Genomic DNA, 12,826 nt, shown 5'->3' on the forward strand with positions numbered 1-12,826 from the left:
TGACTTGTAATGGGATCAGCAAAGCCGAAGCTGAACCCAGGAGCCAGCAAAAATGTCTGCACAAAGAAGCGAAACTCCTGAATATACCTGATGACCTAAACATGACCAATTTGCAAGGTTTATAGTAGTCAGTGCAGATACCAGCTTGAGTAGTCCTGGCTTTCAGCTGTTAGAATAGACATAGGCAATGGCAGTTGGCTCTTCCCAGGGTTTACCTGGCTTGCTGAGGGTTGTCTGCGAACCTGTGGAGGGCCCTGGACACTGCAGACATGCACAAAACAACTCTCCATCATGTACAAGGTGGAGTCCAGCCTTGCAGTGCTTACGGCACTGATTCCCTCTGCACCTAGTCTTGCTGTGCCCTTGCCAAGCTGTACTCCTGGGCCCTGACATGGCCGTGCCTACAATGCAGCCATCTCAGGACAAGACGAAATTCTGGTCTCTGTGCATATTTTTGGGGCTGGCCAGTGAAGTGTTCAAAAGGGATTCAGCTCTGGTGGTTTGTGTGTATCACATTCACTGGACTGAAAGGAGTCGGCTGAACTAGGAAATCCAGGTCCCATGAGCGGCAGTAAGTATCCTGCAAGCACAGCACATAGGGTTGCCAAAACGTACAGAAGCTAGGCTGAAAAAGCAAGCTGAAATCAAAATCCGAATGTGGCCATCTTGGTTGAGCACTTCAGAAATTGATTTTGAAGTTTTATACCTTTCTAAAGCTAATTTTAAAAGACAGCATATTCAGAGCATGCTGAACTCTATAAATCAGTGCTTTTAAAGCCTGCTTATCTTTTGAGGAGGACCTTGTGTACTATATGTGTCTCCTGATATCATCAAACTGAAGTCAGAGGAGCAAGAATAGTCTGTGCTTGGGGCATTAGGGTAGCTGGGGGTGTCTGACCCCAATTTTTCTCTGGTCCTTATCTCTGTAAATGACACGTTTCACCCCCACCTCGCTGCACTCTGCATGCCCCTTCCTTTTGGCCTCCAGCTGTCAGTTTGTTCTTTACCACTCTTGCTTGAGAGTTCCCTGAGGCTGCTCTTCACTGTTGCGACTAGAATTTGTCTTTGTTTTGGGTTAATTTATTTTAACTTACTGTGTTCTAATAATATTAGTAGGCCTGAGGTTAGGAAGGCAAGAAAGAGAGTTAATGGAAAATTGCTGGATGTTGCTACAGGAAAACTATAGATAGCGATGCAGAAGGAGAATAAGGGGTTTTTTATTCCTTGCTTCATGTCTGGATGTTGCCTGCTTTTTTGTATGCACACACGCACAGATGGAGAAGGTGTCCTGCTGTTTCGCTTGCAGCACAGAAGTCTATTGCGTACATGCAGACAAAAACTCTCCCTGTCACGCACTCACACAAACATATATGGGCCACACAACTCTATAGTTTGCTAGAGTTTAACTCCAGCTGGGCTGGAAAAACAGCTACATAAGCTGGAAAACGTATTGGAGATTGGTAAAAACTATAGCAACGCTCCCCTCCCTTCCACTGCCATTAAAATGTCTGTGCTCCGCACTTTTGTAACAAGTAGGATTTCTGCATGGGAATAGCAGGTAGGTAGGTCAAGTCAGCATCTGTGGGCACATACTTGGCTTTGCCAAGTACCAAGGCTACCAGTCTGCATTTCAGTTAGTCTGTAATTCTCTTCTGAGGATAAAGATGTGACAATTGTTCGAAGTCCCAAACTACCATACAAGTTCCGAAATTATCATTATATCTGCTACATACAAGCCTTCAACCTACTGAAAGCTGCAGAGTAGGGAAGTAGGGTGGGCATTTTGCTTGTTTGCAACCTACAGTCTAGCAGGCAGAGTCTAGCAGGCTTTCTACCAACTTGCACAGCTAGATAGGACTGATTTATTGCTTGGAAGTCAGTGTAGCTTTATCTGTAAATACCTTGGTCTTTGTTTGGGATAAATAATATGTTGATAAACTTGCTAATGTGTGGAAACCCTAATCCGTATACAGTAATATTAGATAAATCAAAATATTATATAAAGAATACTTTGATCTCGGCTAAGTTTCACAGTCTCCTCTAGAGCTTGCTAAAAGCAACAAATAACAAGATGTAGCCTGCTGATCACACATTTGGGATTTATTTTCTGGGCCAGGATTTCTCTGTTGATCTTGGATACCTAGCCTTTTGTCTGTAGAGGCACAAAACAGCCAAAGGCTGCCTTTTCCACTGATCCATCACTGCTTTCTCAGCATGTAGGCCGTACCATCTGCTCCCAGAAATATGAAGGAAGAATAAGGTCCAGCCAGCCATCACCCCAAATATATTAAAAAGGGGGAGATGGCATCACCTCTGAGGGAATTGAATTATGAAGCTTAGCACGTGTAAGAACTAGCAGTTTTAGATGCTTTTCTTGCAGTGATTTTGAATGAAATGTTAAGAGGTCCTCTTACACACTCACACAGCAGCGCAGCAGTGATACGTGAGTTAATGACGGTATTTTCCACACAAGCATATCTGTGCACAGAGCCTTCCGTGTTGCAGAAGACTTTATTTTATGTGTCTCTTTATTTTAGTGCCTAAACTCCAGCAGACCCTTCCAGAGAGTCGGTTTGCCTCGAATAAAGGTGACTCCATCTCAGCATCATCAGAAAAAAATTCAAAATCTGAACCAAAGGCAGAAGCTGGTGCAAAGGCAAGAAGTTCTTCCAATACACCAACCAGCCCAAAACCCCCACTGCAGTCAACAAAGCCCAGCCTGGCAGGACGACCCACAGTGCCACAGAAACCACGCTCTGCCTCTCGTACTGGTGAGGAGCTCTTCTGGGCGTTCGTTATCCCCAGCTGGGTACTGTGTTTCCATGGGCTATGGAGGAGACACCCATGGCCACATCCTGAACAGAAGTTAAATGCAGAGGGACAGGTTCTTCAGTCACTTGCTCTTGGCTTGCATCCTTCTTTTCCACCTCCCTCTGCCCTAATTAAAATAAATTTATTAAAACAGTTTAATCTGTGATCCGCAGTAGTAAAGCCTGAGGAGAAGCAATAGCAGCAGTGGCAGAGCTGTTTTGAGTTAGCCTGCTTTTATGGAAGAGGAGAGCATAGAAAGCTACTTCAGCATCAAAGCCATGTTGCAGTAGCACTGACAAAAATAACTATTTTCTGTAAACACCTGGCTCTAAATACTAAAGTCCTCGGGGTTTTCTGGCAGGCTACTCTTATAAGGTCCCTCGAGCAAATGCCTGTTATTCTCAATAACTTGCACAAACGGATTGTCTCTTGCTCTCTTTTTCCTTGTTTTGCCCTTGTTTCTTTCCTTATTGCTTTTGACTGGAAATAATTGTAACTGTGCTTTTACAACCCTGCAAGGCTGCCAGTTGAATGACTATTAACTTCTGCTCTGTCCTAACCTTCTGCCCAGATATTATCTCAAGGTTTCCAATCATGGGAAATATTTCACCAATTCTCCCATACATTTGTCTGTCTGCTATTTAATAGGCTAATGTCACAACCCCCTCTTCCCAAAGTACAGCCGCTGCAGTTGAGGGGAATTAAATGCTAGTTACGGACTCCCCCAGTAGCTATGGCAAATACGGCTTATTAATTGATAATGACTGAAAAATGTGAGCATAACCATCTGTAAGAGTTCGCAGACCTCTAGGCTTTTCCCATACTCACAGTTGACTTTAGAAAGATGTCATTTCTGGTGAGGATGAGGTGGCAGAGGGATATTATAGCCTCTTCCCTGCCCTTGATGTGTACCTGAGTGTTACTTAGTCTCTGCACTCCAGTGGGTAGAATGTTTTTAAGTACAGAATCACCTTCAGGTTTTAGATGGCTTTAGTTTTATTTTATTGGCCATTTTAGAAATGGCCATAAAAGTGAGAGGCACTGGGTGAGATGCTCATGAAGATGAATACAATAGGAAAGCATGGCTTATTTGGTGATGCATAATCTGTAAAATAGGCAGTGTGTTATCTCAAAGTCTTAGGTATCAGAAAGACCTGAGCTATCTGTTTCTGCCAGCTCATATTTCCTGCAGAAAGAGCATACTGTGGGTTTAACACAGAGAGTAATTAGTATTTACTCATAATAAGCCAGCTCCTTGGGTGGCAGCAAAAGCAGCACCATCTCTGTTGCAGTCTAACTTCTATCCTAGTACTTGTAGCAACCTGCTGGTGAAGCACGCCGAGGCGACGTGATGAAGAAGCCAAACAATAATCCTATTTATGCTCTTGCTCCTGCCGTTGTTTCCAGCAGTGTGGCCAAACTAGTGGTAGCAAATTTTTGCTAAGCAATCTGAGGGCAAAGGAGTACAGCTCGGATGTCCACAAATTATCAAAGACTGAAAGTGGTTCTTCAATAAAGCACATAACAGCTTTAGTTCAGAAATATATAGCTGCGTTTGCCAAGCGCTGTGCTCATCCCTGTGTTGATACCGAGCTTCCCAAAGCAACTGGCCTCACAGGCGCATCAAAAGTGTGGAGAAGGTCCAAGAATTGGTGTATCGAGCTGCATTTGGAAGGTCATCGCTTTCCTTTGCTGAAAGTAATAAGATTGACTCCTTTGTGGTGACTTCTCCACAGTGAGATAAATTCCTATTAATTTCCAGTATGCAACTGAATTAACTCATTGTACAAATATGCAATACAGGTGATACCCTGAGTTCCTTTTCTCTCTACCAATGCTAATGTGTCTTCCTAGTTCCTCTGTTGCGTACACATGCCACTGTTTACTCCTTGGAAAGCAAACATACAAGCAGTTTAAGTAATCCATTGTAGCTGTACTTCCCTGCTGGCCAAGCGAAGGCTGTCTAGTGTAAGACTGAAAAGGTCTTCCTGTAAGGACTGTAAAGATGGTAGTCAACTTGCCATACATAACGCATATCCAGCCTTTTAGAGAAACAAGATATCCAGATGGTTTAAACTATCGATTTGAATTTAAATTCCAGATTTCCTCACAGTCTAGAGGACAAAGTATTTTTTGTATTCAGAAAACGTTTGCACGTGCTATCATGTGATGAACCAGCAATTTATTCCTGGAAGTAGAGAGTTCTGTAGGCTATTTATGAAATTTGTTTCACTGGTTCACTTTTATGCCTTATAATGTGAAACAGGACATCTAAATTGATCAGTTCATTATGTTTCAGGACAATAAAAATATAAATAGAACAAATATTTCCAAAAATCCATCCAAAATAATTTTCAGCTCTTCTTTACAAGTTGCATAGTTCTGTCTTGCAGGAAATTCAGTTCGTCCCATCAGATTTCTATTTGTGCTACAGTAGCAGTACACGCTAAAACTGCTGAAATGGATATCTTTGCTTTGGCTATTAAAATTCTTTCACACCTGGACTAAAGGCCATCATGTGTTCTTTTGACATAACGTAAATTCCTGAATCCTTCTTTTTCTGACACACATTCTAGCTATTTCTTGTTTGCGTGTTGTGTTGAGGTTTGGCCCATCATAACAGCACCGTTTCTGTGAGCTACAGCGCAAATATAACTTCTCACCCTTTTGTTCATGGTGCTCCACAGAGGATGCTCCGGAGTCTCCCTCCGGCCCCAGTTCCCCAAAAGTTGCCCTGCTTCCACCTGTGCTGAAGAAGGTTCCTTCTGATAAAGAAAAGGATGGTCAGAGCAGCCCCACAGTCAGATCATTTTCTCAAGAAGGTAGGAGTGTTGGTATAATTGTTGTTCCAGCGTGCTTGTCGTCTACTAGAATTCGATGTGTCATTGTCCCCTGATTTGTTTTTGCTTGGAAGGGAAGAGGGTTATTCATTTGGAGGAAAAGAGAGTAAGGAAAGTATATCTGGTCACCTATTCCCCATCTCCTCCACCCGTGGGTTGGTGCTCTATATTTTCTTCCTTTGATCAAACCAAGTGAAAGATGAATCCTTTGGTATTAATAATGTAGCTGAATAATTAAGGGACTCTTGTGTATATTATGGTTTAGTTTGGTCTGAATCGAGATGCTGATTGATATTGGTCACACACAATAATGTGAAATGCAGCTCTGTGATTCAGCACATCTCCAGGGGAGCAGCCATGACTTTGCTCCTTGCAGCCAGCCTGTTGCTCTCTTTGTACTCCCCCTTTTTGTGGGGTTGCTGCATGTGACTGAGCTCACCTCCTCCTCGGGCAACATGTCTCTGTGTGCCAGGGCAGGGCTTGGTACCTTTTACACACAACAGTAGGCTGCTGCCATGTCTTTGCTGCTTTTCACGTGTGCGCTGGGTCTCTACTTTTGCTGATGCGTTTGCTTGTCCATAGTTGGCTCTTAGAAGAGCTAAGGCTTCCTCTGATGCCGTAGGATATGTGGAGAAGTAGTCACAGAAATATTGCTCAATGTGGTGTTAGCTGGCACAAATAACAAGGTTTGACATCTGGGGTGAGACTTCTTCCTTCCTGGGACTCTACTGAAGACAGACAGTGAGCCCCGTTTCCATCCCAAGGTGATTCCCATCACTTAAGCTGTGAGACAAAGGGGTGCCCTTTCACACTCTGCCAGCAGTTTTTCAGAGTGCAGGATGGGGGCAGATGAGTCAAGGCAGATGCGTAACACCAGGTCGTGAAGACTGAGCAGTTGTGCTGCCCACAGAGCCCACTGTTACCCTCTAGATGAGAGGAGGGGCAAAGCCATCCCCAAAGCGGGATGGTCCCGAGATGTATTTTGAGAAGCTTCTCCCTTTCTCTCCTAAAACCACCATTTCCTTTATGAAACGACTTATCTCACAGTCTGGGTTTTGCTCTGCTTGGAAAATGGTTGCTGTGGTGGCTACCCTTTGGTAACCACACATCAGCACGTGCCAAGTATCTGTCTACAGATTGTGGCTCTCGCTTCGGCCACCTGTATGATGCTGTTGGGCTGCTCTTGTGCCATAGAAGTGGCCCAGCAGAACCACCACAGTCTCACTGAGTTACGTAGAGCTAGTAGGGCATGGCACACCCAAGGACCTGTCTTGTGCCCGGAAAGAGCTGAGGGTTCAGACGGTCCATGTTGCCAAAAGCTGCAGCAGTTTGTGGCTCAGGGTCCAGAAGAGGCATCAGGGTGTCTGAAGTGCCTCCCGGTGGCTGTGGCATTATGAGGGCTGCAAGGCAGAACAGGACCTGTTTTTTTTTCCTGCCTTTGGTACCATCAGAGCCTGTGTTGAGAGAGGAGAACCGGGCTACACCTTAGGGATCAGACTGGCTACACTGGTGCCATCATGTTGAGAATGGTTGCAGCCAAAGGCTCTTGCCACAGCAGACTCTCTCAGCTGCTGTCTGATGACTGCCTATGCCAGAGTCCTTGGTTTCTCACCAGCTTTTCACCAGACTGTGAGAGAATGCTTATTGCTACATAACTAGAGAAACACAATGCAATGGGACTTGTTGCAGGTATATTTTAACTTGAGGTTAACCTCACCGTTTCTGTGCTATATGCCTGCTCCATCTCCCTGTCATGAGAGGGGACGCATTGGAGAAGCAGGGAATGTGGGATCGTAACTACAGTCTTTTTGTGCTACAGCAATCTCTAACACAGCAGAGATTTGACAAGGTTTTGCAGTTTGTGGTTGTCACGTGAGAAGAGGGACAATTGCTTTATTTTTAAAATGTGTTTGCTGTTTGCAAATCCTTACACGAAAGGATCAGACACTGTGCTTTCCTCACTGCTTGCTCCCTTAGACCTCCACAGACGACTTGGCCAAACACAGGGTTTTCTAGTTGCCGCTACATTGCACTGTACGAATTTTATCAATAATAGTTTAGAATGGCTAAAACTGGGTTTCCAGGTCCTTACGGAGCTGCTATGCTTTGCACAAAATTGTTTGGGAAAGAGTAAATTCTGTTTCTTTTATTTTTTATTCTTTTTCATGTTTTTCTTTTCCTTCATTACTTCCTCATTCAGTCGTTCCTCTGTCCTTGCTTTCTGCCACCTTTCAGGCTAGCATGCTCAATTTATTTCTGCAACTGGTAAATCAATGCAAATCTGCCTAAGTTAGTAAACAAAATTATATCTCCAGAAAGCTGCAAATTAGATTATACTTGATTATAAAATTGCTTTATGTTAATGAGTTCGTACTTTGTGAGACAGTCTCAAAATACACCTCTTTCTTTTGCATGGCGTACCTGTAAGATCAGGCTGCACTTACCAACGTACGCAAATATCTGAACTAAATTTAAGCAAGCATCTGACATATTGATTAATTACTCTTTGAATCATTGATTAAATGGGACGGATAAGTGAAATTATTTATATTACTTTCCGTACGTGGGCCTCCAGAACAGCTAAGGGGTATAATTAATCGTTTTCCCTGCTAGAGCAAACTGGAGATTGTCAAAAAAGAGATACAGCTCATGACTGTGCCAAGCCATCTGGCAGCGTGAAAACCACTTCGGGGCAGTATTCTACCAGTGCAGAAGAGGAAGGTAATGTGCTTGGGCAGAGGAAGGCACAGCCCACTTCTGGTTAGAAGTTTTCGTTTTTCATCGAGAAGGCGCTTGATAACTGGCACTAACAATCGTTAAGAAATGGTAATAGCAAAGAAGCCACAAAAGGCTGTGGGTTTGTCGTTGGATTATGAGAAATGTAAAAATCTCATGGGATGCTAATCATCGTTCTGTCCCCATGGGAACTATGTGGCGTGAAAAAATTTCCAGATAAGAAATGTGTGTGCGTTTTTCCTTCACGGCAACACCAGTGACCAGTACCATATAGCACCTGCAGCCCCTCTGCAGAAGAGGGCTCATTACAAACTGTGATTGCTCATTGCAGCGACGCTGGCACACCGCCGTGTAAGTACGCCGCAGGTAGACTGCCCGCTGCTTTGTGTGCGTACATACCTTTCCTTTTTAAGATGCGTGCACTGAAGTATTTCAAAATACTTTTCAGCCTGAATATTGTTAGTGCCAGTTTCAGTACATCACTCACAAAACCATTTGAGAACTGGGTAAATAAGATTATTTTGACATAGTACTTTGATTTTCAGCTGAATAAACGAACAAAAAAACACCAAAAAAACCCAAACCCAGCACTGTGCTGCATGCCTAAGCCGCGCTTCCTGAAGAGCGGCTTTGACTGATAGTGAAATCGCTCAGTAGGCTGTAATAATGTTTGGTTGATCTACGTGTTTTTAAAATATAAAAGCTGCTGTTCTCAAATGGTACATGTTTACATGCTTCTCTTTACCTCTTAACTGGTTTGTTCAAGCAATGATTCAAAATTACTTTTTTTCTGAAGTATTTTAATGAGGTATTTGAACATCTTATGCAATTACATTTACCCACAGTTTTTCTCTTTATAACACATCATGGATCCCTTTTGTAACATCCTCAGCCCAAACTGATTTCCTTTTCGTATTGTAGAATCAAGCTTAGCCCACCCAAACTTGGAATGTCTCCTCCCCATCATAATCAAATTATTATATTTTAGTTTGTTCTAAGATACATCTCTGATAAAGTAAGTTTCAAAAGCTGAGATGCTGCCGCAGATCTACGCAGGTCACCTGTGTATGGTTTCATCAGGGCAAGGGTAAGCTCTTGTGGCAGAAGCCCGCTTGCAGTATGTGATAAATTTTTCAGGCATTTTTGGGGCAAACTTCCTGTCTTGATTTATCAGGCCATAAACTAAAATGGCTGCTGCAGGATGTGTTCTGGGTTTTGTTTGAAGAGTGAATGGAGGCCAAACAAAGGCCAAGTAATTACTAGGAGGTAAAAGTATCAAGAATGACTCAAAAATTTCCAGGCACCTATTTCTTTGAAAAGCAGTGGTGTTTGGGAAGGTGGAAATGCCTAAATTTTTTTTACAGAATTTAGGTGTCTTAATCCTCTTCAATTCCATTAAATAGCTTTAAAAACCTTTCTCAAATACCTTTCCTCTTCTTTCCCAACTTGCAAGGCTGGGATAAGAATGCAGCGAGCGGGTAGCTGCTGGCTCTCATTTCCTCCCATATTTTGGCTAGTACAAAGAAGGAAACAAGTATTTTGGACTCAGGAGAACTATTTGGGTAGCAAATGCACCGTGTGTGCGGAGGTGGGTCTCCGCAAGACGCGCACTGGACGTCTGCGTTCTGCTTTCATCGCGGCAGAGATCCAGGACTGGGCAATGCTTGCAATGCCTGTGCCAAATGAAAACAGGCCAGAGCTTCCCGTCCCCTGTTAAACGGCCTGTTGGCACGCACCAGCGCTGCCGGGGGAGTCACGCTGGCTCCCCAGGGATACCGGGAGCATCCCTGCTGAGGCTGCCCCAGCGGCGCGGCAGCATCGGCTCCCTCGGGATTCCTCTCTGCATTTCCCACGTTCCCGGCAGACCCTAACAGAGCCCGGCACAATTTGAAACAGCCACGGAGATGCGTCAGCGACAGCCTGCTTCCTGCCTGCCCCTGCTGTGGCTGGAGCTGCACGCTGGTGGCTGGGCCGGCTGTCCCTTGCGGCGGTGCAGCTCTAGGTGAGGGGTACACAGCGGAGGAGAGGTGGTGCTTCACGGCCACCGCGGCTGCTAGTGCCTTGCTAAGAGAGGCGTGCACAAATGTGAAGAGGCACAAGGATCGGTGCGAACCAAATCCGGATGTCCTTACCTGAAACGGTGGAGCAAAGAAGGTCTCGTAACAGTAACATTTAATTTTCTGGGGATGAAGTGAGGTGACTTGCAACAAAGTCACGTTTAAGGGCCACTGTGTGTTTAAAGGTTCATTTTAATTGGAAGTATGAGGTTTCTAAAGTGATCGATCCTTGTGTAAGGTCACCCCCATTGATGTGTATAATAACCCGCTTGTTACCATGGCAATTGTAGACCACTGATTAGATTAGAAATCTTAACAAGGTTTTACAAACCTTTATTTCAAAGCTCATAGGTTTGGGGAAAACCCTGGCCTTACAGAGGTTTTAGAGTGCTGGGCGAACAACATGGGTACTGTTTGCATTTAGATCATGGGAAGGGGGTATGTCCCGCTCTCTCCACTGCTGAGCACAGCAAGGTGCAGAGCCCGTGGTCTCCGCTGGAGGAGATGCAGGTGGGGCTCAGAGCCATGGGTGTCCCCCCCGTCAGGGAACAGGGAGGGCATCAGGACCTGGCAGTGCTGCTGGGGCAGGGAGCAGCAGTTCGGGTAACTTGGGTGCCAAGGCGAATGTCTGTCCTCATTAACGCTGCTGAGTCGAAAGGGAGAATATAGATATGTCCTGCTAGGGAGACAGGCCTGCCTGGGACGTGCGCCGCTGGTCTGAGGGGTGCCCAGCGAGGATATCCACCTGAGCAGTCAGGAGCGCGTCCTCTGAGATCCAGCCCAGCTGGAAAAAAGGAAGCTGTTCTGGTTTTGAAGTGGTGTGATGAGAAGAAAGTCTCCAGGCCGTTTCTAACTCCAGCGTTTATCCGTGTCACAGTGAAGTACTGAGTTGCATATTTTAAGTTTGCCTGCTTGCCAGCCAACAGTGGCTCAAACTCTCTCTCTCTCCTCTCTCACCTTTTTCTGGATTGAAGAATTAATGGACCTGTGCTACTCCCACTAGTGCAAATGAGTTCGGTGGGAGCAGGAGCAGGTCCTGTGTGCATGAATGACTTTTGGTTTTATTATTTTTCTGCTTCTCTCTTCTACAATCATTAGTAAGACCTATTTCTCTTTTATACAGCTGCAAAGAGAAGCCCTGGGCAGCAGTCTCATGAGTTCCAGGAACTGAAGCAGAGGTCCTTAAGCAAAGACGGCCATCAGGGAAGCAAGTCCAGTGACTCTGGCGAAGAAGCAGATAAAGATTTTATTTTTGTTTAGCAATCAGTACATGTGCTTCATAGTGCAAGAGCTTTTTATAACAATCAGGGTACAGCAATCAACAGCCCTTCTAGCCAGCTGCTCCTTTCAGCACAGGTACATTTCCATGCAGAAAACCTGTTCTTCCAATCGTGATTTACAGTACACTCACTTGGCATCGATTCGGTCCTTAATTTCTGTTCTGTACAATGCAGACATTCCTTTCCATGCCTTTGCTAAAGCCAGCGATTCTTTCATGTATTCTACTTGAATTTCTCTGAAGCAGCTACAAAGAGTGCCCTGCATTAGGGCATTTAGAAAGCAAAGCAAATTAACTGGACACTGTCTTACACTAATACACTGTACAGCAGGTAATGTGTTGTACTGCTGAATGTAAATGTGTCAGATCTGCACGTGACTTACCTATAAATATATTCTTGCGGTATGCAATTGCACATTGTAATTATATTAAAAGAGCACACTAATAAAATAATTTGTATAGATTATATATATTAAATGCTTGGGTATGGTTTTTACATTCTCCCATAGGAAGCTTCTTTCTTCCTGTTCTCGTACTGTACATAAAGCTCCAACGCTTACATTTGTGTACCGTCAAAAAGCACAACAGAGAAGGATTTGGATGACGTATAATCATGGTATGCTACCACATTCATATATTAATGTATATAGTTGACTGGAATGAGGGCAATTGAAATTTTATTAATATTGGTGTTTTCTAAAGGCCTTCCTCAGTTCTGTCTGCATATTAGCTTCCTTTCAATGTGTAATTCTACGAGAAAAATAGTTCAACATCTGTAAAAACATTTCAGCTTTTGAGGGAGGGGGTGCAAATTTCACAGCTACCCACTTACATTACAGGTTGAAGGGATTTTATTCATATGTATATTTGTAACAATAAAAAATGATTTTACAACTGAAACACTCGTCTTTGTACAGCACTATTTGTGGTCTGAAGGTCTCTGCTCTTTGAATGATGGCATTGTGTCAGGTAGACAAAGCGTGCAGATTATCCGTGCAAAATCCAGATAATCTTTTTCTGCTTCTAGTAAAATGTCTGTTCCTGCTGAAAGGGACACGTACGCATCATCTTCATAAAACTGCTGAAAGAAGATCTCTTTGCTA

At 44.0% G+C, this 12,826-nt stretch overlaps 1 protein-coding gene across 6 annotated transcripts in view; it reads left to right on the top strand.

The window, feature by feature from the left end:
• CARMIL1 (capping protein regulator and myosin 1 linker 1) overlaps positions 1-12,623 on the top strand; it is a 200,952-nt gene extending 188,329 nt beyond the window's left edge. For 2 of the 6 annotated variants that reach the window (XM_087758147.1, XM_087758155.1), the window contains 4 exons: positions 2,538-2,771; positions 5,499-5,633; positions 8,265-8,411; positions 11,568-12,623. In XM_087758147.1, the coding sequence (XP_087614273.1) occupies positions 2,538-2,771; positions 5,499-5,633; positions 8,265-8,411; positions 11,568-11,704 (653 nt within the window). In that variant the 3' untranslated portion in view covers positions 11,705-12,623. The remainder of the gene's footprint in view (positions 1-2,537; positions 2,772-5,498; positions 5,634-8,264; positions 8,412-11,567) is intronic. The other 4 variants (XM_087758169.1, XM_087758176.1, XM_087758164.1 and 1 more) reach the window with 3 other exon arrangements.
• Positions 12,624-12,826: the final 203 nt, after the last annotated feature.

Source organism: Nipponia nippon, unplaced genomic scaffold (genome assembly GCF_047370975.1).
Source record: "Nipponia nippon isolate SJK-2023a ecotype South Korea unplaced genomic scaffold, ASM4737097v1 scaffold_1, whole genome shotgun sequence".
In the NCBI taxonomy this organism is placed as follows: Eukaryota; Metazoa; Chordata; class Aves; order Pelecaniformes; family Threskiornithidae; genus Nipponia; species Nipponia nippon.